The 27,417-nt window shown below is 38.4% G+C and overlaps 1 protein-coding gene across 6 annotated transcripts in view; it reads left to right on the top strand.

Annotated features, from left to right (window-relative positions):
- adgrb3 (adhesion G protein-coupled receptor B3) overlaps positions 1-27,417 on the top strand; it is an 86,558-nt gene that overhangs the window by 15,867 nt on the left and 43,274 nt on the right. For 4 of the 6 annotated variants that reach the window (XM_037271022.1, XM_037271021.1, XM_037271020.1 and 1 more), the window contains exons 3-8: positions 17,447-17,557; positions 19,412-19,573; positions 24,171-24,335; positions 25,149-25,313; positions 26,589-26,753; positions 27,243-27,344. In XM_037271022.1, coding sequence (XP_037126917.1) covers positions 17,447-17,557; positions 19,412-19,573; positions 24,171-24,335; positions 25,149-25,313; positions 26,589-26,753; positions 27,243-27,344 — 870 coding nt within the window. The remainder of the gene's footprint in view (positions 1-17,446; positions 17,558-19,411; positions 19,574-24,170; positions 24,336-25,148; positions 25,314-26,588; positions 26,754-27,242; positions 27,345-27,417) is intronic. The other 2 variants (XM_037271024.1, XM_037271025.1) reach the window with 2 other exon arrangements.

Below are 27,417 nucleotides of genomic sequence, written 5' to 3'. Positions count from 1 at the left end.
TAGAACTCCAAGCCTGACTGAATTCCCAAATGGACTCAAGCCATCAGTAGTGGGCTCAACAAATCTAAAAACAAATAAAATCTAAAACAAGCAATGTGATTCCTGCCTCTCAGACCAAAACAGCTTTGTTCGACCTAGCGTGCAACTAAACTGTGCAAAGCTTTGCTGTGAAGGCCCTTCACGTTTTGGGGTAGGGCAAAGCCTGTCCGACGGGCTCTCGAATTATTGCTTGTTTTGGACTAAAATGGGAGCAAGCTGTTCTTTTTTAATTATTCAATATGTGGGGTTAGTGAGGGAAAATAAGTGCCACCCATCAGATAATGTGTTGGCTCTGGCAGAGTAAACACCCACACAAATCTGTCACCAACATAGTGTATATATGTGCTGTGAAAATAAATGCATGTGAAGTGCATGGGTTTGTTACATCTGCATTTTTTATCAACACGGTGCATTTGGCTCATTCCAAAGTTTTGTAAAAATTGTTCCTGCCTCCACCCTCAACACTTGTTAGCACTCATATAGTCGCTGGCATTGTTTATTGAATCATGTAGGTTTTTAACCTAAACACAGGCTTGTTTGCTAGGGAAAGGTTATAAATCGACCCCTTCAACCAAGAAGTATGTTGACCTTCAAGTGTCCAAAAACATTTGGCAAAGTCATATGTGGTGTTTTAAATATTATATGAGACTTCGATTATGCACATATTTAATTCTCAGACACGAAAAGAGATCAAAATTGGGTTGAATTTTGAAATGACACGATAATGAATTAATGTTTCCACTGAGTGAACATGTTTTTGTCAGAAGCATATTCGAATATTCATCCCATAAATTAATCTTCTTAAGATCTGAGTGGAGGCTGCGTTCTTATTCCAGATTTGCCCTTGTGTTGAACAAGTCAGGTCTGTAAAAAAACAAAAGAATGAAAAATAGAAAAGGCTTCATGCACAGGCACTCCACCCCGAAATGGTTTCCCCGAGTCTAAATCCCTTTAGTCGGCGTTCATGCTGCGATGCATTTAAAATGGCACTTCTTTGCCCGAGATGAGATTTACTGTAGAAATCTGTGGCTTTCAACCTGACATTGAAAAATGCTAATAAAATAAAAGTTTATTTGGAACAGTTAGGAGCAAAGTCGCTCATTGTGGTTTGCAGGCTCATGAATGATGCACATGTCTGAGTCAATAACAAGGTACATCATTTTGCAGGGCCCCCAGGTGGGTCGCATCATGCATGTCACTCCAACGTAGCTATTTTTAAGTCTCGGCATGTATCATGAGCCTTTGCATAACAATTAAGAATGCAAACAATACACTTGTACAAAATATATTTGTGTTCCTTAAAAAACAAAAAAAAGATTTGACAGTAACAACCTGCAATCGATTCAAGACGAGAACTGGATTGAACAGTCAAGACGGAAATTGGACACAGGAAAAGATGACAAAAGAATGAAAACAAAGTCTCCAAAAACATTCTATTGCAAGGCAGTAGAAATTTGTCTCTCTCAAACAGTGAATTACAATCACGTCACAAATCAGCGCGCACGTGACAACACGTTGTACCATGTACGATTCATTTGCATAAATTATGACTCAATACTATTGTTTAAGGCAGCTTTTCCTACAACCTCCCTTGAGTGTGACATGGTCAACATGTTTGTGGGGTGTGTTCTGGAATTACATCACACCCAATATTTGTATTTCTTTTGGAAGGCAAAGCTGTGTAGCTTGGCCCATGCACTGATTTCCTGCGGCTGTTTCTCTTTTGTGACTTGTGTAGAAAGTGAGAACGGCTCCAATCATGCCTGTGAGATGACGTCACCCCCCCATTATATAATTAACGGGATGCGTACTGCAAAGCAAATATCAATGAACTTCCAGGCCCACGTGTGCACATAACACTGTCTCGTCTAGATGGTTCTCTGAAGTGACACAGAGGAGCAAGGAAGGCATGAAAAAGGTTAGCGAGCCAGATGGGAAATCACAGTGTACATGTTGTCATCCCCCTCCCAACCTCCACCCCCCCACCAAAGCTTGCCAAGACACCCTGTGGCATGTTATATTTTGATATTTCCATAAACACATCCTATTATTAGCGTGTCCTGCAGCGCATGTGACATCAGTCTGACTGCCTCTATGTCTTGGCTTTGCCTATTACACTTTGACTGACTCACCAGTGGACTGTGCCTCCCAGCTGGCAATAGGCTGACGCTCTCTTCCACCTCATTACCAGGAAGGCCAGTGCATGGAGCGAATGCACCTCCTGGCCTACCTGGGTTTGTCCAATACAATATGGCACTTATAGAACTCAAGAAGGACAACTGATACAACGCAGATAATGAACCAGTGAGTGAAGGATTGTGCGGCTCTTACTAAATGTTCATAGCTGCTTGCGTGAGCGGAGAATCCAGACTGTTTGCATTTCCATTTTTCTCCCTCCAATCTGCTTCTTGCGGATCAGTGGTTCTGTCAGATGCTCGCAAGAGCAGGAATATTAATACAAACAACAGCAGAAGATTTTAACTCATAAAAAATATACAACTGGTTTAGCCAGCTCGAGTTGAAAGGATGTGCAGGGTATTTAAAGTGGGTGATTGTCACTAAATATTCCTGCACCCTCTCCCGACACTTTATTGGATGTAAATCTGGAACACACAACATGAAGTTGTTAATAACAAAAGGATTTGGGTCACGGTGATACATGATGTTTGATTTAGTATGCGAACTTGTTCCGTGTTTTGTAATGCAAAAACACCTCGTTTTCAATCTCAATGGGGGGGAGCATAATATATGAGCATTTTCCTTTAATGTATCACAATTGGAATTCTGTTCTGATATAGTGGCAGCCCTTGAAGAGGTTTTGATAATTGCACGTTTTCCACTCATTGACTCACATTTATACGGCTCACAGATTCGATAAATTCAAATGCTGCACTCCACTACATTTAATAAGTCGAGTCTTTTTAAGAGCCAATCCCCATCATTAGTGGATTGTTTTGAGAAAAAGCATAAGGTCACCTTTGATGCGTTCATGGGTTGAGGAAGCTCTTCGGCTAAGGAGACTTAATTATGGATGGGCTGAAATGAACATTTATCATATTTCAAGTCCAATATTATGACATATTTTTTACAGCATTAATTTAGATTAATGGCACCGGAGGCGTCGCAGATGTGTGCTGTGTAACCCTTTACAGCTCTTCTCTCTTAAAGTCTACACAGTGGCAAAACTATATGTTATGTCAATCATTTTAAGAATTTAATGCTTCCAAAACAATAGGCCCATAAACATGATCTAAACTGATATTTTGATGTTTATTTTCTGCAATACACTTTAATTGTATTGACTTTGAGTTATTAAATGGATTCACATGGTAAGGACAGACATAGTTAAACGTAAAAATAAGAAAATAAAGAAGGAGAAAGGGGACACATTTAAATCCCACCTTAAATTCTGTTGTTTTAAAGCTTCACATTCACTCAAATGCTAATGTATGTTTCTTGAACCACGCTCCAGTCAGATTATCCAACGCAAAGAATTCCTGCATTATTCTAATGCAGTTGACATCTGTCAGGCAGCGGGCCCTGCCACATTGAGGTGGGCGGTAATGTCATGTGAGTCCGGCCTGCTGCAGCAGCACATGAATATAGGATGGTTATTATCTGTGAGTGTGGATAACTGCAAACACATGTAACTCTATAATTAAAAACTTTGTGTGCATTGTTAAGAATGAGTCACTTGTAATCTGCGGTAGAGCCTTGGCTAGCGACATGAGCTCACATGAATAATTTGAACATTCAAATGGTTATGGCATCAGCATTGAAAATACCCAGGTCGTCTTTAAATGTTCACAAGATAACAAATGAATGATTTAACGTATGTCCTTACATTTATCCAGAGACAGCTAGGAATCTAAAATCAACGGGGTGGCCTATATTTGTAAAAACAAAGTGGAAAAAGGTTTTTCAGTTTTTTATTTTATTTTAAATAATTCCTCTGCATGAAAAAAAAAATCAGTGGGATTACACAGCAAAATTAATTGAAAATGACTCCCTCCGTTTTCCCCCTGGCTTCACCTTTCCCCACAAATTGCTTTAGCAAACCCAACCAGCCAGCTGCATCTTGATTCAAGTCACATCAACTTGTGTATTGCATTTAATGCTTCAAAATGAGCCCGACTCTCATTAAAGGAATTTCAAGCACCACTCATACTTAATTCGCTGTCCCCACTCTCAATATTGGGCCCTTTAACTGGCTTTTTCCAAAATGAGCCCCCCACACAGACACACACTACTTCCACCCTGCCTTGAATCTGGACAGGAAAGTGAGCACATTTTTGACTTTGTGGTTGCTTGGTAACAGGAACTAAGCATACGATTCTCTTTTCTTCATCCTTAGATTTAATTTTCAAGTGATATGGAGGATACTCGATATTTACTCCTCCCAGTCTAAATGGATTGAAAGGACTAAAAGGCTCGATTCCCACGTTAGGCAGTGTTTTAATCTTCCATGTGCCTCCACCATTCAACTGTAGCCGAAGTGGAAAGGAAAGTGGCGACAGTAGGCCTATTCCTGCTTCACTTGGCAATGATGAGCAGATATTTTCCTGGACAGTGGCTACATCAAGCAGACGCCGCAGAACATCAGTGATGCTCAGTGAAGTAGCAAACAAAAGAAGTCTTGTTCTGACTGAGGCCACACTTTGCCCTCCCCTTGCCTTACCAGAGTTGCTCTTGAATAGATTAGAAGGCACCACATTACTGATGGATAAACATCCATTCATCCATACATTTTCTTTACCGTTTGACCCCCATGGGGGTCGTGGACGTGCTGGAGCCTATGAGACATCGGTGCCAGCCAATCGCAGGGCACATAGAGACAGACAACCATCCACACTCGCAGTCACACCTAGGGGCAATTTGGAGTGCTTAATCAGTCTACCATGCATGTTTTTGGGATGTGGGAGGAAACCGGAGTGGCTGGAGAAAACCCACGCAGGGACGTGGAGAACATGCAAACTCCACACAAGGAGGGCCGGAGGTGGAATCAAACCCACGCCCTCCTAACTGTGAGGCAGACGTGCTGAGCAGTGCGCCATCGAGCCGCCAGTATTTAAACATATCGCATGTAAAAATATAGATACAAGTCTGTTGATGTTTGAATTCTCTTATGTTGGTATTGATTGCTCATAAGAAGGTATGGATGTTCCGCGTTAATCCATTAATTGGAAAGAAATCCTAAGGATTGGAAACCAAAGCTTCCGGCTTTATGAGGCTATTTAAGATCGCTTGTTAACACATTGGGTGAGCTGTAGGTTTCCCGAAATGGACTTTATAGGTTGCAAATGTAAATACATACTATTCTGCATTATTCTGATATTATTTTAGTACATCACTGGGTAAGGATATTGATGTCATTAATTCTAACATCAATAATAAATTTAGGAAAAATGATACCCCAAAAAAGACTAAATAAAATACAAATGGTCTTTCAGGTTAAGTTTTTTTCTACACAATGTTCAATCATATAAGATAAGCACTTAACAACATTTTTAAATGATCAATACACGATGTTAAGAAGCTACTTTTAAGCTAGAAAAATTGGCTCATATTAAAATGAATGATGTAAACTTGTGATGAGAAAGGGTCTGTTTCCGGGTTTTCCCAAAGGATATAGGATAACGTGAAGCTTTTTCGCACTTTTATTCAAAACGTTGTCTGTTCCTGGCTATTCCCAAACAGCAGAGAAATAGAATACCGTAAGGCTTATTTGCACTTTCATTCAAATCAGTTCTCTAAAAATTTCAATCCTGCTGACCACATGTAGTTACCGAAAGAAACAATAAGTTTGCTTTCTATTTGTAACATATAAGGAGTTTCCAGACTGACACACACACGCACACAGACAAAGCTTCACCCTGCTGCTTGACATCAAACTGCGCATTACGGTTGCTCTTTCTTCTTCCGTTGCTCCGTTGTTTCAAAGCCGGCTGCCATGAAAAGTTTCTTGACAGTGCTGTGACAGTTTGAAAGGCAAATGAATAGCATTATAATCAAGGAGGTGAACTCTAACTCTCCCATAATGGGATGGTGGTACTGGTGTCATTTGCTCACATCTCTACAAAGAAAGAAGAGAGAAACGTAGGGAAAAAGGAAAAGTTAGAAGCGAAGCTACATCCAAAGTGCATTGACTGACACGGCAGGCAAAGGATAATGAAGGAAAATCTCCCGCTGATTTGAGTTTTTGTGATATTCCCCATGGGCATTACTTCGTCTGCATCTATCATAAGCTCAAGGGAAGTCAGAGAAAAGAAAGCTATGACTTGTGATGAAGAGTTTGAAGTGAAGAAAAAAAAAAGTGGTCATACTTTGACCACATGGGAGGCCACTAATTACATGCTGCCAAGTCACAGATGGCAGAGACGGTTTTAAAAAGAGAAGAAAAAGAAAGGGCTCATTTGTGGTGACTTATTGCAAGATCAGATCAGAATCAGCTTGTATCTGTCTGGTGCTGTGGCCTTGGTAGCAGCATGTTGCATTTACGATGATGAATACAGTCATGTTCAACGTGTCAAGACAAGAAAACATGCAAAGTATACTGACCATTCAAAAGTAATATTATAGGAAAAGATGTACACTTCTTTATTATCATGCCGGACTGAATTTCATATATATCTATATATAGATATATCTATATATATATATATTTTTTCTTTTATCATCAATATTATATTACATATTCATCCACTGAAGTACTAAATAGAATTAGCCTTTATGAGTCATGTTTTACAGCAGCAAATTGGACTATACGAGCACCCAAGTACATAAAAGAATATATATTTCATTCTGTATTTAAGAATGAAACCAAATGAATGAATTAACCGTACAGTATGTGACTATTTAAATTCAGCAATATTTACGGTAAGTTAGTAAAATATATACCAAAGTACTCGCATATATACGTATATCCAGGTATGAAAAACCTGCAGACAGTGTCTGTCAGTTGCATAGTTGACACATTTTTATATATATTTAATACCCAATCAAGATTCCCTCTTGTCTCCTCTTCTTTCCAACAACTTTTTTTTGTAATATCTGCTTTTAAATTAAAATAGATTTTTTTTCCACTTTCTTTCAGCTCTCTGCTTAATGTTTCCCTGGATTGATGAGGAGTCTCTTAATGGATTCTGTCATGATTCAGCTCTTTGGTTTATGTAAAAGAAATACTAGGATCTTATGGTAATGATAGCACACTGTGAATTCCACATTGACAAAAAGAATAACAAACTTAGTGTGAAGGTATCAAGTTTCTTCTTTTATTGGCAGAAATGAAACAAGCAATAAAATATTTTGCAGTGTAACTTGTAACCAATCCATAATGTTATATAAGCCTATAAGCCTATTAAGAATGTGGATATGTCTAACTTTTAAAGTTTTAGAGACTTGCACAGCCAAAGGCACATAAATCTATCGTGCAACTTTGTGCTGAATTAGTATTTCAAGACACTTCCTTATGTTTCTCTGATTGCAGTCAAATCCGTTTTTTTGTTTTATGGTTAAAATGATTTTATTGCTTTGCTAATTCATCCTTTAGACACATTTTTCAACAGTGTGTTGGTTGAACACCAAATTGTATCACTTCTGTGCAGTTCAAGGTTCCGCGTTGATATATCTGGTGATGGAAAGACAAAAAGTAATTATTGTTGTCTCTTATTTGCAAGATTTGGATGGGTTGAGTGCAAATGAACAGGAAAAGTTGTGGTTCACCATTACTAAGAAAAGGTTGCAGCTTGCAAACACCTTTTCCTCCTTTTCATTGGAGATGATTTGCCCTTCCACCATGTTATAAGGATCAGAGTTCTGTCTTAGACCCTCATTAGGTATTGGCTTCTTCTGTGTCTGCTACACGAAAATAGTCTTTGTCTCTCAGACAGCCAATAAATGAGAAGCCCGAGCACACTGATCTTACAGACTGTCAACTTTATTCGGATCAATCCGTCATTCATGTCAGCTCGTAATCTGGCACAGCCTCAAATGGTGTTTGCTGAAAGTATATTTAATGACGTTTGCCCACCCCCTATTGCAATCTTGCTAATGTGTTTCAGATGATATTTATACCACAGAGCCTGATGTAAATAAAAACACTTGACTCAGCAATCAGCGGGGCAGCCAAATTTGCTGCAAAATAAGCCAAACGTAAACAACCCAAGAGACCTTGCATTATATTGCGAACACCTGATGAGTTATTATTTCATTAATTAATTTGTTTGTGTCAAAGAATTGTCATTGAGGATATCAGGGTTCTTCAACCTTTCTTGGGCACACAAAAAAACATCTCTAATGACCTTTTATGTCCATGGAGATTCAATTACTGGGCGAATGCAGCTGATTTATGTGACCACTGGTCCATTTTAAAATGAGGAGGAAATCCAGAAAATGTGCATTAATCAGTGCCTCTGAATACCATAATGAGGTGAAAGGAACAGTCTGAATTATTATGATTTCTTTATCCATTTAATGCACCGGTCTCTTTTAACGAGCAAGCTCAGAGCAAAAATTGAGCTTTTGGTGGTTTAACTTTAGTCTCAATAAATTCTAATTAGATTGTCGGAAGGGGATGCATGAAAAGACTTTTTCGACCACACACATTTTGTTGATGAGAGGGAAAATTATATGTGGATAGGGTTTCTCATTAGGATGACTCACGGGAGGATGGCCTGACTCGCATTGAAGATATATACGATACGGGGGATATGTTGAGGACAATAACCCAAGAGAAGCAGATGAATAACATATTTAGTCGGGATTGAATGTCTTCAGCCACATTTATTTTACTGCTATCAATATTTCGAAGTGCTTTCATGACTCAAGAATACATATACTGTCAATATTGCCCTAAAAGTACGCCTTTCTGTAACGGCAATCTTATGTCTGCTTATTTTAGTGAATTGAACATTGGACCATGTTACAGAGCAGATATGTACGTACATCAACAACAATAAGCACAAACCCAGAATAACTCAAAGATGCTTTTCTGCTAGAAGAAGTGGGACTACCCATGTCATGCGCTTTTAGAACTCCCTATTTGTCCTTGGTTAGTCTGTGTACTTCTTTGCTGCTTTTTTCAGTCCACCAAATGGACAAAGCGGGTGTTTCACAAAAGAAAATGTATCAAGGTTAACTTTTCAGAGCTTTTCAGACAGATTCCCCAAAACAAACACAGAATGAAATATGTTTAATCCAATATGGTTTAGTTATGTTTGTAATTCACATTTTCTTTCTAAAACTTTCTCCTTTTCACAGATCACTTAGGGATTGGTGGGGGGGCAATAGTTTTCTGCGCACCATGTGTTTAGAAACACTGATTTCGTTAATAATGCATTTTCCCCGTTTTTTTTTTTTTTTAATGAGAAACTATTGTCCAATTATAAGACTGCTGACTGGGAAAAATATGTAACAAGCGAATCCTGTTACGTATAAGTGCATCTATATGGGATAATTAGGTTTTATATTGTGAACTGTAATCTGAATGACCTGAAACATGTTAAACATGTTTGTTTTTTCTCCCTCATAACGCTTTATATTCAAGACATGGTAACTGCAGGGAATCCTTTTGACGCGGTAATCAATTCCATACACTGGGCCAACAGTAGAATGTCGAATGGCTAATTGACCGCAGTAATGGTGCATAGCTTTGTGGCGTTGCATCGTGGAGACGTGCACATTAAAAAACAATTAATTCCCAATACTAATGCCACCCATGGCTGCCTCGCCTGCTCGCTAAAACAAGAAGCTTTCACGGATTACTCATTTCCAACTCCTTCTCATACATTTTTCCACATGTTTTAAGGCGGTATCACTTGAATGCATTCTTTTGCCACAAGGTCACGATGTGCTTGTGATGGGATTACATCGAATTCAGTCAGCGCGCTACTCAAAATACAACAAAGCAACTTGGCTGATCAATCGCATTATGAATCATAAGAGATGACAAGAGATGACGTCAATGAATGCTGCAACTTGATCTAATCATGTAATTCCTTTCTTACATGCACATGCCTATTTGATAACGTAACACTGCTTTGTAAGCACATCTAAGCAAATAATCCCACTGAGTCAGTTATTACTTACTCATCAGAGATCATTTCAATCTGCATAAATGAATGTTTTGAGAACCCGTTCTTAATGTCCGGAGAAGATAACAAGAAACATTATTCTTGGTGTCACTCACAGGAATGAATTAGGAAGGAACTTCGTTTATATTTTGCATTCAGTTGACACTGCAATTGTGTAAAGATACTCAATAAACAGTAAAATAGAGTTTTTTATTCGCAATCCATTCTGAAAGGTCGATATTAATGTCCCCTAGTGAACACTATCCAAAGCCAGGAGTTTCAATATATGGCTTTATAGTCAATTAACATCCAACTTCAAACTGACAACATGTTGTCTTGAGCAGCTGTCACGGTGCAGGCTTCTATAAATCTTCACTTTTGAGTGTGACATGATCATTACACTGTATATTTATAATCGGAATATCACCTTGTCTTGTCTTGAATATCAAGGTTCAGGCAACATTTAAATGCATTTTGTGTATTCTTGAAGAAAAAAAAGACTAGCATAAAGTATCCTTATGATAAAAAGACAGGACTAAACTGAAAATCAGAGTAAAATGATGACGCGGGTGTGGGAAATACTATATTATTATCAAAAATATGATTAGAAAAGTCCTAAACTGTTTCTAGCATGACATATAAATATCAGGAAATGATATAAATGTTGTCTTTTAAAAGGAGTCAAGCAAAAAAAATGACTCAATAATGCATGGACAAAGCAAATAGAGTCCAGTGCAGCCATGCATATCCATGAAACAAGTGTTATAAATGTGATGTGATGCTCCCCAACTCGGTATCAGAATCTATTAAATAAAAATCCCATCCCGCCGCTGTTGTGCTCTTGTCTAAGGACATTTTCAGCATCACCACTGTGTCCTTGTAATTATTTTTGAGAGGGTATTTGCTTTAACATGAGCTTAGTCAATGAGCCAAGACAGGGCATGTTGCAGGCATCTTGCTCATGACTAACTTGCATATGACACAATGTTCCCTACGCTGATAGATGCAGGGTGGCAGTCTGAAGCTCTGGGTTTTACCGCTCCAAAAGGAGGAGACATGATTGGAGCCGTGGAAAAACTGACAGCATGAATTATGAAAGTCTCATTTGGGGCTTGTTGGAAATGATTTATCCTGCTTCACAATGTGGTCATCCATTCTCTCTTAAAGGTGAAAATGCCCGTATTGTGTTTTGCGCTTTTTTCTTTTTATTTCTGATGTCTATCTTCAGTTCGGACATGTGGGAATTTCCATGAGTGCGCAAACTATGACTCTATTAAACCAAGGTCACTACTTGGCATGCCAAGCAAAATAGCTCAGAAAAGGACAAGATATGCTGTCTAAAAACTGGCGGTGGATGCAAAAGGTGCTATAAAAATGTGTCATGTTTCTCACTTGACAGATGCACTGCTGGCATGGTGGCATCGAGCTTGGCGGTGTGTGTGTGTGTGTGCGTGTGTGTGTGTGTGTGTTAGTGCCAGGTCATCTACTGGGCTTGTGTGTTTCCACATTGATGCCAAGAGCTGCTAGCTCGACGTCTCCTTGCTCGGACATTTCCTGTATGTTTTCACCCAGTTAAAAAAACTACCATAATGATGTTTAATGTGAAAGGAAGCGAAGACCTCCACCAAGGAGGAAGTGTAGTATTATGGTTTCATATCAATACATAAGATTCCCCCCGAATATTTGTTTCTACATTTCCCCTCGTCCAATTTAGGGAACACATAATGGATGTTTATCAGCATTTTCTGAAATTTTTTTGGGCTTTGTAAATCTTTGCTTTTTTTTTTTTTTTTTTTGGGACCCATTGATAATTGTTTGGCCACCCCACAGCCCCCCCAAGGAAAAAAATAGCGTAGCTCCGCCAGTGACCAATACACCACAGTAACTAAATAGCAGATGACAACAATGTTTATCCATCTATCCTGTCATCGAGCTGGAAACTATTCCACCTGACGTTTGTGCAAGAGGTGGGTTACACTCTGGATTGGTTGCCATTGAACTGCAGGATGAATACAAGAATATTAATCAAACGATAAACAATAAATGGATGGATAATTATAAACTTTCAAATCATAACACCATTACCCGACACCCGAAACAAAAGAATCCTGAATATAAGTATCCAATGCAGTATACTATTATACGCGTATTTTCAGAATTAGCCGTGGTGATCCCAGTCGGTTTCATTAGTAATCTGCTTCCATACTTGTTTCTGTCAGTGCACAGTAGTCCTTTTCAGTTGTGCCTTGCAGCGGCGGCAATTTTACCCATGGGTGGTTCAGCACACTTTTTTGGGGGGAAAAAAAGCTGAGGATCTTGCTAGTTATAAGCTGCAAGCTTGGCATCGCTTTCTCTTGAAAACGTTCCATAGGCCGATCCATTTTCTGATAGCATCATGCAGCGTAACTGAAATCACAATACACGCCTGGCATTATCATGCAGAGGGTAAATCTTAGGGGGGAGATGAAACGGAAAGGGAGGATCTTCCATTTGCTGCTGGTGATATGTTCAGTTTCCCTGTTATTTAATCCAACCTTTTATTATGAAATAGTTGTTTTCACAGTGGTACATTGTTAGAGTATAATGCTTGGTATGCATTTAACGTTGTGGCTTTCAACAGCAGCGAAGATTCAATTTATGCTTGTTTGGATGAATTGAAGCGATATGAAAACAAAAGCGCCAAAGCCTGCATGACTCGCGTGTGTGTGTGTGTGGGGGGGGGGGGGGGGGTCATCTGCTTATAGCATCAACAGGGCTTCTTGATGCAGTGCTTTGATAACGTCAGAGCTCCATCTAGGTTGCCCAGCGCGGTACTGCTCAATAACCTGGTGATTTGGATATGGGCTGCAAATGATTTTTAGGATTCTTTCTTAGGCAGCCGCTCATTGTTTGCATATCAGCGCAAGAAAATGCATTAAGCTTGCTTACGACACACTATTCTCTCAGTGTCTTTCTGAATTCTTTCTTGTTTTTAGGAGAGTTCACATCCTTTTCAATGAGGTGCATTGGCGGCTGCACTGAATTCTAATTTGGCTGCAATCTCAGTCATTAGAGGAGTCAAGAGCAAGCAAACAGATGGCGGGAGAAATATGACGGATAATATGATGATCATTTTCAGATTCAGCGCAACCCCCTCATTTTCTTAATGAAGGACAAATTGACTCTTTTATTTTTAACGTCTTCTGGGGTCCATCCTTCAGGTTGTGCCAGAATTAAAATGTTTCTGTAATAGCTGTACAATAAAGTACAATGAACTAGTCTGATACTGAAATGTTGATTGGGAAACATTCTTCATTACCAATACATGACTCATTATTATTATAGCGAATCAGAAATCAATTCATACAGCTTTTTCTAACAGGGAAGTGAGTTTAATATAAAAATGCACAACCAAAATGCTTTGAAGTGAAGTGTAAAAACAGTTGATGAAGTTCTGTTGGAGAACATATCTAAAGTATATTTGCTATTTTCATAGTTTGTTTTGTATATTAAATATATTATTATATTATATATTAAATTACCCACAGGTGAGTGTGTGTGTGAAAGTGGTTGACCTGTGTGCCGTCTCATTGGCTAGTGACTAAACACTAGCTAAACTAAAAAGTTGTTGGTTTTCTCCAGATACTTCAACTTAATTGGAAAGACAAGCATGTGTGGTTTATTAAATATTTGAAATGACCTACAGCTTTGAACGTGAGTGTGTGTGAAAGTGGTTGACCTGATATGCCGTCTGATTGGTTAGTGACTAGAGAAGGGCACTATAACTCACCCATGATCCTGAACTAGACAGTGTAGAAAATAAATGGATGGATACACACAAACAAATACAATAGTAATTATTAATTTATCCTCAATACCTATCCTTATAAACCTTCTATTGGTTACATTTAAAATTAATTCTTGCCATTCCCCATTGTCAGAGCTTTTCTAAAACCAGGTTTAAGCCCCTTACAAAGCCAAAAATAGCTTCACATTCAACTACAATGTGCCAGCCTCCTAAGCTCAGCTGTTGGGAAGTGGATCAAAGACAAGCATTGAGTAATGAGGTATTCCTCTTTCTGGTCTGCGTGGACTAAACGCTTGTCGCTATTTTGGGATCTTAAACTCTTCAAAGTGCAGCAGTAATGAAGTGCCACTCATTAAGAGTCCCGTTTGAGATGGCTGGTCAGGAATAAATCAAGGGTAACAAATAGGAGCTACTTCCAGCCAGTGCTACCGTGAAAGGGGAGTGATGCTAAGGACAGATGACTGACAGGGGTCCTAAAAAGCAATATATTAAATTTGCTGCATAAACATAGAGGGGTGAGATTTTTTTTCCCCGGGTAGCACCCTTGCTGCCAGTGGTCTGCAGTACAAACAAGGTTAGATCCATCAGTCATTGGACACAAGGCAGCCTGCGAAAATAATTGCACATGGAACACGTCCATACAGTAGAGATGTGGCTGGCAGGATCACCACTGATGCTTTAAGCCTCAAATTCCCAACATGTAGTTGATCAAAGCCAGAATACCGATAAAAATCATTAACATTGGGAATTTGGACCGTGTGATACATCTTGACTTGTTTGTCAAGTATACGGCACAGAATCAGTTGTGGGACATTAATTAAATCATGCTGGAATATCTTTGTAAATATGGACGCTAATTAGGCCTGAGAGCATCGCTGAGCTGCGACGGCTCCAAAAAGCTCCTGAGCTCTACAAATCAGGCTCACTGGAATAGTTGGCATGGATGAAACTCAACCATGATGGCAGCTCAAAATTCGAACTCTGCTTTCCTGTTCAGTCACAGCCCAGTGGCCACAAGTAATCATTTGTGTTAAGATGATTTGAGTTACAAGTGTGGTTATGGTGCAGATTCAACTTAAATCATGGGACAAGACTTGCCCATTGTCAGCTCCTTTCTTTGTTTCATATTCAGAATCGAGGCAAATCTAACCCTGAGGGACCAGTTTAAGAATCAAACGGATGCAAAAGCATGATATTCCTTTTCAAAATGATTACAGAGATAAGATGAATCTGCTAAGCAGTGTGATTTATGGAGGTCAACCAATCAGTTTTCAGAAATTGAGAGCAACACGCTTTAGCTGAAAATAGCCTAATCTCATTCCCAAACCTCTAATGATTTGTTGATGTCAAGTCGATAGAAACTTGAGGTATGGCTGTTTACAGCATTATTTCTCTATTGTATGATCCTGAGTCCTAACTGGATTCTTTAAAAATGAGAACATTTGCTTCCCAGGGTAAAAATAATCCAAACTCAAGTGGGGTTGTTGCTGGATATTCTTCATTGGTTCAAGGGGAAAAAATACAAACAATTTATTTAGAGTCAAAAGAAAAATATTGCCATTTCCGAATACTTTGCTGACTCATTGTAGCAGCAAGAAAAAGTATTTTATTTTTATTCTGTCTTCAAAAAGAAATCTGTCATGCATGCTAGATAATATGCAGGCCTGCTCAAGTCAATGATTCATCTCATCTAAAGATATAAAATAACCATGATGGATTTCTATATTGATCAAATCTGATGTTTGATGGATGCCAACAATTTTATTCCTCAATAATCTTGAATGAAGATACATGAGTTTTAAGTTCAATTTCAGACATTTGATAGCTCTAAATAGCTCTCCCTACTTGAAGATAGCATTGTCTCAAGAGTCACATTTTAATGCTTTCTGCTCTAGTAATGTAGTTCAAGCGCTTTATTTCACCGTGCTTCTAACAAATGATCGTAATCTGTCCTCTCCACACTGACTTGAATTAATATCACAATAGAATTACTTTTTCTGTACTTTTATTGTTTCTTTTTTTTTTTCATCCTTTCTCACACCGCCCAATCAAACATCTTTGAATCTAAAGCGAGGCCATCAGTTGTAATATTATCACAAAAGTGTGATTAAAAATGTCACATATGTGGTGAATCACGTGACGGTTATATTTAAGCATGACTTAAACCACATACCGGTAATTGCCTCTAGGACTTGACCCAATGTTCAGTAGACTGAGTAGTTTAGTAACAACTAAAGAAGTTAATTGTCATTGAATGAATAGAATGAAGACTAAACAATCACTATAACTTCAAACTCACTAGCCAATTATGGATCATTTGAGAAACAGTAACGCTACAGAATTCAAAAGACAAGAAACAAGCACCTTTGAATTAATAATAATACTTTTGTGTAATCTGTCGAACCTTATATGGAACAGCCCTGTTTGAATAAATTATATAAATGGCTACATTTTTGTTGCAACCTTTTCCATCCATAAATTATTTCCATGGGGGCGTTCATTGACACCCACGGTTGAGCAAGTGTGTTCCAGTTTTAAGCTATTAGGAATTAGACTATATTTTGGTGTATATGGAAAATTCTCCCTTTTAATGACTGCCTGAATTACTAATATGGCTCTGGTGTCGGGCTCCTTTGTCACAAATTGTGTATATTGTATATTTTTTTCAAAAAATCAATATTACTGTTCAAACCACTATTTTATTTTTTCAACAAATTGACTAACGGCGTAAAAATGGCGTGTTCTCTTTGAGGATGAAAATGGTGGAACAAAAATGCAGTTTTTTGGTTTCTTGAAATGATAATTTTGGAGGTATGAGGATTCCGCCCGATGACAGCAATAAGCAATAGCAATGTGATTGTGTGACTTTTATTTTTATTATTCATCACCTGTTCAACATTTGGGAATGAGTATATCACAGAGGATCGCACTGACAAAGGTTCTTATCTTCCACTTAAACAAATTTGCCTTTGCGATAAGCAGACATTTATTGGGTAGCTATTAGAGTGGTAGATGAGAAAACTATTACTTTTGTCCGTGTTGTCATCACTTTGTCCCTGTGTTGAAGACAAAGTGAGTAATTCGCTCAAAATACAATATATTCATTTGGCCCGAGTCCGGCACAATGAAATGAAACAATAGAGGAAACTGTGGATCAATCGCATGCTATGTCCATGACCCCCTCCTCTGTGGCTTTCTTACAGCTTACACATCTTACTTTCATTTTGGTTTCTTTTTTTTTCCTGGTTATGCGGGTGGGCGGGCTGTCGGTTTGATTGACGTGGTAGTCAAGTAAAAGCGATGTGAGTTAATTTGCATGTTTGCAATGTGTCGACACTCTGATTACAAGCTCAATTAATAATTTGACTTCAGCCTTAAATTTGTTGCATTGTTCTATGCCCTTGAGTGAAGGACAGATTAAATACAAACATGTGTGGTCTTTGTTTCGAGCCATGTACTGCGTTTGTTCCCAACATCCTGACCAAAAAGTATGTAATAAGTTTGTTGTCTAAGCCTAGCTTTTCATATCAACCTCTATTTTGTCTCATAGAATATGGAATGATCGGAGAGCATACAGTAAAAAGTCAGCGGCCAAGATCAGTTCATGACACAAAGGCCCTGCAGGAGCAAGCTGAATCTGCTAAATTTATGGCACAAACTGGTAATATGATAGTTATATTTCCCTATTTTATTTTCTTAACTAAACTTAATTTCATCATGCATGCTCTCTCTTTGTACTGCACCTTCTTGAGTGGAAATGTTTTGCATTATTATTATCATTATTTTTATTATTATTATTATTATTATTATTATTATTATTATTATTATTTTCCCAACCCATTCTCGATGACTACATAAGAGATAATAAGGCACGTTTCATTTATTTATGATTAACTTTGAACATGGAACAGGAATGTGGGTATGGTTAATATATTTTCATTTAGATGTTTACAAATTCAGTGTACTCACAGAATACTAATTTTAAAACACAGGCCCAGATGTAGTTGTTTTCTCCAATTTATAATAAATGTAATGCCAAATGACTGACAAATGAAGACATAATGTGACTTGAGTGGAGCTTAACAATCAAAACAGCAAAGTAAAGTCAACCATAAAATGCCAAGGTAAAATATTGAGTTCATTCTCATGTTATATTATAATTAAAGTTAATTTTATTTTAAAAAAAAAGTAGTATTTAGTTTATTAGTGGGTTATTTCCTCTGGAGAGTTTTGTTCTTTGTTTGCTTTGGGAAAGTGTTTACCATTTGTTGTTCTGTTCACATTGCTGTTTGTTTAACACCTTTTAAACACTGTCCATTTCCTTTTTAATTTGCAACCTACCATCTCACAAAATTAACATCCAACTCATCAAGACTTGTAACACACGCTTTCGATGTCGCATCCCTGTCGAGGTGTGTTATTGGAGTGCTTCTTTGTTCTTCATCCTCTCATTATTTACATTCCCTGTGCTGCCTCATTTAACAAATTGATCCACCTTCCAGTCTATTTTATAATCTCCAAATCTAGCTGCAGTTTTCTGATACCTAATTGGCTGAATCGATTTATGTTAGTATGCTATGTGGTAAGGAGCATAGGGTGCTTAAAGCGATCACTTGCCTTCATTAAGCCTCAGATAAAATGATTACATAAAAAAAAAAAGAATAATAATAATTGCGTACGAGGCATTTTGTTGTACATTTGGTGACATAAATATGCTGCTGTTTGGGTCCCATGTGGGCTTTTGTGAATCTGTTATCTCTTAATAATTTTAATTTGATGACTTTAATTAACAGCATCAGTAGTAATTCAAATATAAACAATAATAAAACCCACAGTTGGCTAAAAGGCCTACAACACAGAACAAATTTAATGTTATTTATTTTATTTTTACAGGGACTCATCATTTTGGGGGTTATCAACTGCAATCGAGTTTTAACTTATTGGTAACAAGAAAGTGTACAAATACTACTTATGTCAAGGAAATGTTTTTGCTGCAGTGCAGGGCAATACACAGTTCCCACCTCTTAACTAACCCCCTTCACAGTTTCCATTTTGTTTTATCAGATGTCATCATCCTTGCATGTCACCATCATCTTATGAAGTTTTATTTATTTATGGTGTTTTTTTACCTTGCTTTTTCAACATGTTTTGTTTCACTGAAATGCTTGCAAAATTTATACGGATGAACTGAAAGAACGTTCGAATGCAACAATGTTTACTGTTAAATTTTTGATACCCACTTTTTTGTGATCTTTGTATAAATACACATTTGTTATGACTTGAAGTGATATGCTTACTTAGTGATTGCTGTCAAAACAATCCATTACCTATTTGACAAAGATCACAAAAACAAAAATCGTGTAGTGAACAATTGGGTGCCTTTAAAACTTGCCACTTGAATAACGGCTAACTTTGGCCTCGCCCTATTTTACTGCCCACTTTGCCACTCCTTAGCCGCGCCCCCCCCCAAGACCATATTGCTGCATTTAACTAGTGTCACCCTTCTCCCATACAGGTGAATCAAGTGCAGAGGAGTGGTCCCAGTGGAGCTCTTGCTCTGTAACATGCGGTCAAGGGTCGCAGGTGCGAACAAGAACATGTGTCTCACCATACGGAACACACTGCAGCGGCCCTTTAAGAGAATCAAGGGTTTGCAATAACACTGCCCCTTGTCCAGGTAGTGTTAGCCGCAGATTCTTGAATGTTTTTTTTTAACTCATTTGTTGTTGAAATGGCAGGAAATGTGTTGTATCGGAATGTGTCTTGCAACGTATTATAATCATCATTTTAAGCGCTCCTAATCAAGTGTTTTCTTTCCAGTTATTTTGTGAATGTGTGGTTCTTTTTGTCATTATCACCGCTATGATTTCACCATATAACAAAAAGGCACTTCATCCGCAGCAGAATGGTTTAATGACGCTTGATTCTGCACGGCGCGGCGACTGATAAAACATCTGCGTCATTTCCTTGAAGATTATCAGGGGAAACTCAAAAATAGCTCGGCTGCGTTTCATAAAGCACACCTTCCACCCCACAAGCCCTCAACCTAAACCAGAACAAATAATATGACAAATGAGTCATCACGTCTTTTTATCAGGCACTTGTTCATGCTCAAGAATAATTCAAATGTTCTTCCAGTACAAATAGAGGCAATCACAGAACAAATGAGCTAAAATATGATCTACTTCGTGCAAACATACCAAACACTAATATGTTTTGGACTGGTGGTGGCACAACAAAAGCAAACAAAAATGTACAAGGGCAGGAATCACATTTGATGAGAAGTTCATGGTTCACTTAGGGGGTAACTGTGTATAATTCTCACGGCTTGAGCTGTGAAGCTGTTAGGAGTCCTGGTGGTCCTGCTGCGTGAGGTCCAGTTCTTTGATTATGTCGGATGAGTCAGTGTTTGTCTTTGTGGTTTTTCTTGGACACCGTGTTCATGTGAGCAGCTCAACTTGAGATGTTTACTTTTTGAAAAACGAAGTTATATTAAAAAAAAGAGAGTGCATGCACACTTGGTCCGCTTCACCTATAAACAAAAGCTACCCGTTGGGTTGCAGATAGCAATTATGTTTTTTTTAATCAATTGAAATGTTATGAAAAGCTTCCATCAACCGGCACTGATACATAGCCATTTCAGCACCTGGTCATTTTCATGTCAAGAATGTTATGCTGTCATTTTAACAGTGGCTGTCTTTTTTCAATATAGTCTTCACACTTCAACTGAAGTGAACTGTTCCGCACCAAAGTTCACATCGCGGAGCCGCTTCTTTGCCACATTTGACCAAATGAACAGTACCAGCAGAGCAATCGCATCCACAGTTGGTTTTCACCCAACTAAACCAGACAAGTGTGAACGCAGCCTTGTACTGTGATTTGATGTGGAAATTATTTCACCGCTTGATAAAGGGGTTTGATGGAGCTGTTAAATTATGTGTCTAAATGTATCCAACAGTGTAGAGTGGCCTATTTCTGAATACAAGGAGAGACATTTTCGACACATACAAATCTGGGATGAATGGAACTTAATTTTATATACAGCACATGTAAGTGGGAATTTGGCTTGTATGTTCTAAAGCAGGGGTGTCAAACTCATTTTTTTCACAGGCCACGTTGTAGTCATAGCTTCTTTCGGAGGGCCATTATGACTGTCAACCCAAATAAATGTATGAGCACCTCATATTATATACAGTAAAAGCTACAAAACAAACTGACAAATAACTCGTTTTCAAATCAGACGAGTAAAAATTGGTCAAATATTTTAAAAAAAAGATATTAAAAGTAAAGACAATTTTCAATTCTATTAATGACATACAAATTTGATGCACAATTTGTCTTCGCGGGCCACATAAAATGATGTGGCGGGCCGTATCTGGCCCCCGGGCCTTGAGTTTGACACCTGTGTTCTAAAGGGTCCATGTTCTTACTGCGCGAGAGAAACAGAATGAATCATTTCAAATAACAGCTGAGTGAAAGCCAGCTCTAGAATGACTTCTGTTGGGATCTAACAGTATTAAGGACTTGGATTGACCTGAAAAAGAAATATAAATAATAACCACATAGTGGAATTGGAAATTCCTTCCAGTTCATGTATTTTTGATTTTTTGGCCAATTATGAATCCAGAACATTATTTCCTTATTAAAAAGTTAGATAAACAAAATTGTAAAGTGATTTATATTCTTCACACACAGCGAGTGTGAAGAAAAGACCATAACTGTAATTTTCAAATGTCTAAATCAATATTTGTCTTCTGACCTATTCTGCTGTTTTGTTGCTTCATATAAAACTCATCTATATTTGCGTCTTGTGAGGGTTGAGTCACTAACCTTCCAAGCAAACGTCCAACTGTTTTTTTTTTTTCTAGATATTAATTTATGCATCAAATGAACTGACTCATAATAAAAACATCTCATATTTCTGCATGCCAACGTAGAACCATGTACAGTACCCAACCCGGCGTATGCCAAAATTAAATGTATTGCTTTTTGCATGTAAAAATATGTTGATCGATCATTAATACTAATGAAATATCAATATTGAAAATGGCATCTTTGGCGCCTCTGTTTCTTTTTTTTTTTCTTTTTTCCCCCGTTTTAATGTGACTCATGTCATTCAGTCAATATAAGTCATCCATCAAGGTTTTTGAGTTTTCTTTTTAAACCTCCTCTTTTTAAACAGAATTCATATTACCTGGGTCTATTTTGAAGGCAGCTTTTCTTGACAGAATGTCAGTGAATATTTGACATTTATAGTTAAAAACTCCATATACCCATGAATTTTTAGTACTTTTGAACAACAGCGAAGTGAATGAGGTTTGTGGTCTTACCATTTCTAGCCCCCCCCCCACCACCTATGTGCAATTGTGAGAATAATGATCCCGCTGCTGAATCTAATCTTTTTTATTAAAGAAACAAATTGAAAAGCCTCCTGAAGTTATAATTCTGAAAAAAATGAGACTATCTGATAATGTTTTATATGTGATGAAGGCACTGGTTTTCGTAATCAAACGGCAGAAATAATTCAAGGTGTTCGAAGTAATTCATTGAGTGACAAACACAACTATTTCCTTTTGCTAAATTGCAAATTTATGAACCGGTCTATCAAGTTCACAGGCCGGTCTCTCTATTGGGTAGCCTCAAAACATTTGCTACGCTGCAGCATTATATTTAAAAAAAAAAAAAAGTGGTCACAAAAAACCTCAGTGATACAAATGCAGATATTATAGACATTGTGTTCATTTATACTTTTCATGTTTTTAGTTTGGCGCATCAAAGCGTTGGCCAGAGGCAGGGGACTGAGACTAATGCTTTGCAGGAACAATCAGTTTCTTCCTAAGATACAAATAACCCAATACTGATCCTGAGATATAACGATTGCCTTTGTTCAATTCATTTTACATCTACAAAGCAGCCTTGTGTCGGGCAATCGCCAAGGTCGGGGCAGTGTACTTTCTACCCATAAATCTATTCGTTGCCTGTTCCAGGTCACTGGTCAAGTTTTAGATTTGTTTAGAGCAATGTTCCGATAAGAAGTGATAGAAAAAGAAACTTATTTTAGAATCTAGCTTCAAGTCAACCCTTTGGTGTATACATCGGTCTGAATGACAGCAGTCCGACTGGTGTATATTTTGCAAATATTCAGAATACAAAATACATTGTAACCCTTTTTGCAGGTGATCTAAATTGTATAAGGCCACAGAGGTTTGCTTTTGCTATTAATTATCCGGTGTCAAAGCAAGACGTGAACTAATGTAAGTCTGCTGCTCGGATTTCCATATTTTACTTTCCAAAGTAAAACTTTGAACCAATCGTAAACACAGTCTGTAGTTTGAGGAGGAAGTTGCCATCTGTCAGCTGTAGATGCTGAATTAAATTTCACTGCAAACAACATATTTTGCCAGCTACTGTGTAAAATTAGAAAGTTAGAACAAAACACTTTTGTCCTTTAAAACTCAACTAATGAGGAGGCATGCAATGAAAAGAAAAATGAAATAAAGTGGGTGCTCACTCACTAGCGATTGCCGTTTTACTTGTCTGATTTTTTTTCTTAAAATATTGAGGAACAATTGTTGCAGTAGTGCATCTTGAGGATGCAAAAATAAAATAGCACCATCTGAGACTTACACTGATCTTAAAGACGAAATAATTGCCTATCTTGGGAGCATTTTTTGCATCGTTTGCGCGCCTGATGTCAAAACCTACCTTAATACTGATTGCATGAAATCTGATACATATTAAAGATTATTTACAGCACATGACCGCTTTTTTCAAAAGTGAGGGAACAGAGTTACAGTCTTTCTGTTGCATGATATTTATTGATACGTTATTGCAGTGACAGATTTGCAGAGACCATTGTCGTTCCCAATCAACCAAATCTTTTGCAGTCAACTAAGCAAGAATTAGCAAACTGCAAAATTAAGCTGTCCTGCCACACGCCAACCACATCTTTACTTAAGAAGTCTCTTCAAACCAACCTGGAACAGTGATCTCTCTCGTCTATGTGCCGCTTCGTTAATTAGTCTTCACCCTGAAAAGTTAAATAATGATAGCCAAATATACTTAATTGACGGACGCTTACGCCCGAGGCTTTATGAATTAAACCCCGCGTTGTCCATCTGTTCATTGTTTCATCTACTATCTTAATAATAGCTAATTGCATTTGATTGATTTTATTTCTTTTGATGGCTTTGCGCAGTTTATTATTGTTCGTTAAAGCAATGGCACGACGAAGGGGATATTGATCAGGCCTGACACCTTCTCTGTGCCCGCAGTGCACGGTGTATGGGAGGAGTGGTCGCCGTGGAGTCTGTGCTCATTCACGTGTGGCCGAGGTCACCGCACTAGGACTAGGATGTGTGCGCCCCCACAGCACGGAGGCCGGGCCTGCGACGGACCTGAGACACAGACTAAGCTTTGCAACATAGCCCTTTGCCCAGGTATCGTCTATCTGCTAGATAACTCGACAAACGTTAGAAAATGGCACTCTTGAGCATCATTTTTGATGTTTTGAATCAAATTAGGGTTGCCTCAGCTTTTTCAGTTCACACAATTCTGTTACTTCACCACACACTTTTCATACTTCAAGTGGTTTTACAACGACGGAATTATGTATTACCATAACATTGACCTATACGTCAATGAAAAAACGTATTACAATAAACAAGGTAGACAAAATAGCTTATCTGACTCAGCAACCCATTAAATCGCTTAAAACAGTCAATCCCTTTTTGGTGGAATTGTCTGGGTAAAATCTTCAATGCAATTACAATTAGCAAAGAGTAAAACGTGCTAAAGATAGAAGCAGTTGAGCTTTTATGCATATAATCGTGCCGCAATCAATCATGAGAACAAAGCTGAATCAATCCAGGGTTTGCGGTGCATTTAAGCTTCTACTGTAGTACTTTCCGCACCCTGTGAATCGTCAATAATATTCTGCTGGCATCAAAGTCATATTAGTGCTGATCATTATTTTTGACTTCACAATAATGCTTGCCTATGCCCTGTTGGGAGTTGATCTTGTCCTCCGTATGGACAGCATTAAATAGTCTTGAACACCTTGACAGTCATCATATCAAAGTAAAGCTGTGGTCTAGTCCTTCGGAAGTACTCACATTGCCTAATACATTTCTACCCCTCTGGATTTTATTCTAAATCTCCTTCCATTTCTGTCTGCCCTTTTTATCTATTTATTATTTATTTTCCTTCCATCACTTGCGACATGCGGTATTGTGTTGTGGCTGGTGCCTCAGTGGATGGACAGTGGCAGGAGTGGAGCTCTTGGAGCGATTGCTCAGTGACCTGTGCCAACGGCACTCAGCAGAGGACCAGGCAGTGCTCGGCGGCTGCACATGGGGGATCGGAGTGTCGCGGTCACTGGGCAGAAAGCAGAGAGTGCCATAATCCTGACTGCACAGGTAAAAAAATAAAATAAAATAAAATAAATAAAAAGAGGCTCTTAGTTCATAAATGTGAAGGGATGAATGGAAGCCCATTTTGCATTACAATTATCGCAATCATTCTTTCTAGCAGGAACCCAAGATTTTTTTAGCTGCGTTTTTTTTTTTTTTTTTTTAAAGCTTTCTAGCGAAAGAATCAAGAAAATAGCAATAATGTTCAAGACCATGCTCTATCAATAGGATTTGTAAAATCCAGTTAGAAATGCTGTATGCCTTTCATAGAATTCCGGGTTAGGCGTCCACCCTGTCTGTCAACACCATTGATGCATTAGAGGCTCAGAGATGTCAGCTTAGTGGCCGCCATCAAGCCTTGTCTCATCACACCAAGGCCTTCACATAATCTCCTGATGCAATTTTTGCTACTGCAGCCTGAGAGAGCACAGATTTATTCCCTTATTCTTCTTTCATTGTGAAAGTCTGTCGAAATGTTTCGCAGCTATATTATCAAACCGAAGCACTAAAAGTAACAAAGACTTTTGAGGGTGTTTGTATTCATTTTTTCCACCAATTTGTGTGATAATGAACTCGGCAATGTTGTTGTTGGCTTCACACAGGGATGATACATTATGCGATTTTTTTTTGTCTTTAATGAGCTCAGCCAATTTAGCAATTCAAATGTATCACAAGGTGAGCGATCAAACGCTTGCGGATTAAAACCGACTATGCACATCAAATTGATGGTGGCTGGCGAGTTATTACGCACTGCTAAACAAACCAATAAATTAAGGTGTGGAGGGAATGAAGGACAGTGCCGAGTCTCCGTTAATAAACGATTTGCTACAAAACAAACATCTGGATAGTTTTGGCCAGTCTGACTTGGTAGTTTCTGGTTTCTACGTGTGGGCAAGAGAGTAGGCGGTTAGTTGAAGGACAATGCATGTGTTTGCTGCTTCTTAAGAGCAGGGTATGGGAATTACCATATTGCTGAAGGGTAGCATTGTTTTGTCTAATGCTCAGTTTAATAGTCTTCATTACAAGGGCATAAAACCTGCTGCTGGTTATGGCAACTTTGAAATGATGAAGCTTTAACGTTGGCAGCATGAGGGAAATAATCAGCATTTGCAGAGAAGCTTTTACAGCCATAAAACACACATGCTGCTAAGTGCTCTAAGTTATTTTGTTCAATTTTGGACTATTACTAGCATACTAAGTCTGAGATAAGCAAACTGTGGAAGTAAATCTTTGTCAAATTGGATGTTTCTGATTGAGCCTAACAAGATGACTGTGTTCCAGCGAACGGCCAGTGGAACCCATGGGGTCCATGGAGCGGCTGCTCAAAGTCATGTGACGGAGGATGGCAGAGACGAACTCGAGTATGTCAGGGGGCAGCGACGAGCGGGCATCAGTGTGACGGCAACAGAGAAGAAGTCCGGAAGTGCAGTGACCAACGGTGCCCAGGTGAGGCACAATAAATGGTATTACACAATACATCAGCTGTTTAGGTATTGAGAGGAGATGAATTATATTACCACAAACATACATGCTCCATTGACGCAAAACAAATTTCTACATCAAGGGGAGATAGTGCCCCCCCCCCCAAAAAAAGAACCACTCATCCTGTTTTGCTGAGCTAAAAGCAAAAACAAACATATTGATTCTTGATGCACAAATTCCAGTTGGTATTGATTAGTTGTGGCTGTTTGCTAGCTTGTCTTACTGTACATTGACATTGATAAGAAGCTCTTGGTAAAATTGATCCGTCTTTGAGCTCACACCGCTGATTTTGTATTTTGTGAATCAACATGTTGAACAATGAATGTCGCTGTGTTCACACAGACTCGTATTGCTAGTATTGCTTTTCAACGTACTGCAAAGAAATGATTGCCGCATTCAGGAAACACAAATGAATAGCGCAGTACCGTAAAATACTTTCATTTTGAATTTCAGCACCGTATGAGATTTGTCCTGAGGATTATGCTGTGTCGATGTTGTGGAGACGGACACCTTCTGGGGAACTGGCTTTCAATAGATGTCCACCCAATGCAACAGGTGAGGACAAACAATTATTTGTCATTGGTAATTTATTTAAAAGTCTTAGTATGTGCATTGGGCAGTTATTTTT

Source organism: Syngnathus acus, chromosome 15, assembly GCF_901709675.1.
Source record: "Syngnathus acus chromosome 15, fSynAcu1.2, whole genome shotgun sequence".
Classification (NCBI taxonomy): domain Eukaryota; kingdom Metazoa; phylum Chordata; class Actinopteri; order Syngnathiformes; family Syngnathidae; genus Syngnathus; species Syngnathus acus.
The sequence above is the reverse complement of the archived record's forward strand: the minus strand, read 5'-3'. Positions and strand labels throughout refer to the sequence as shown.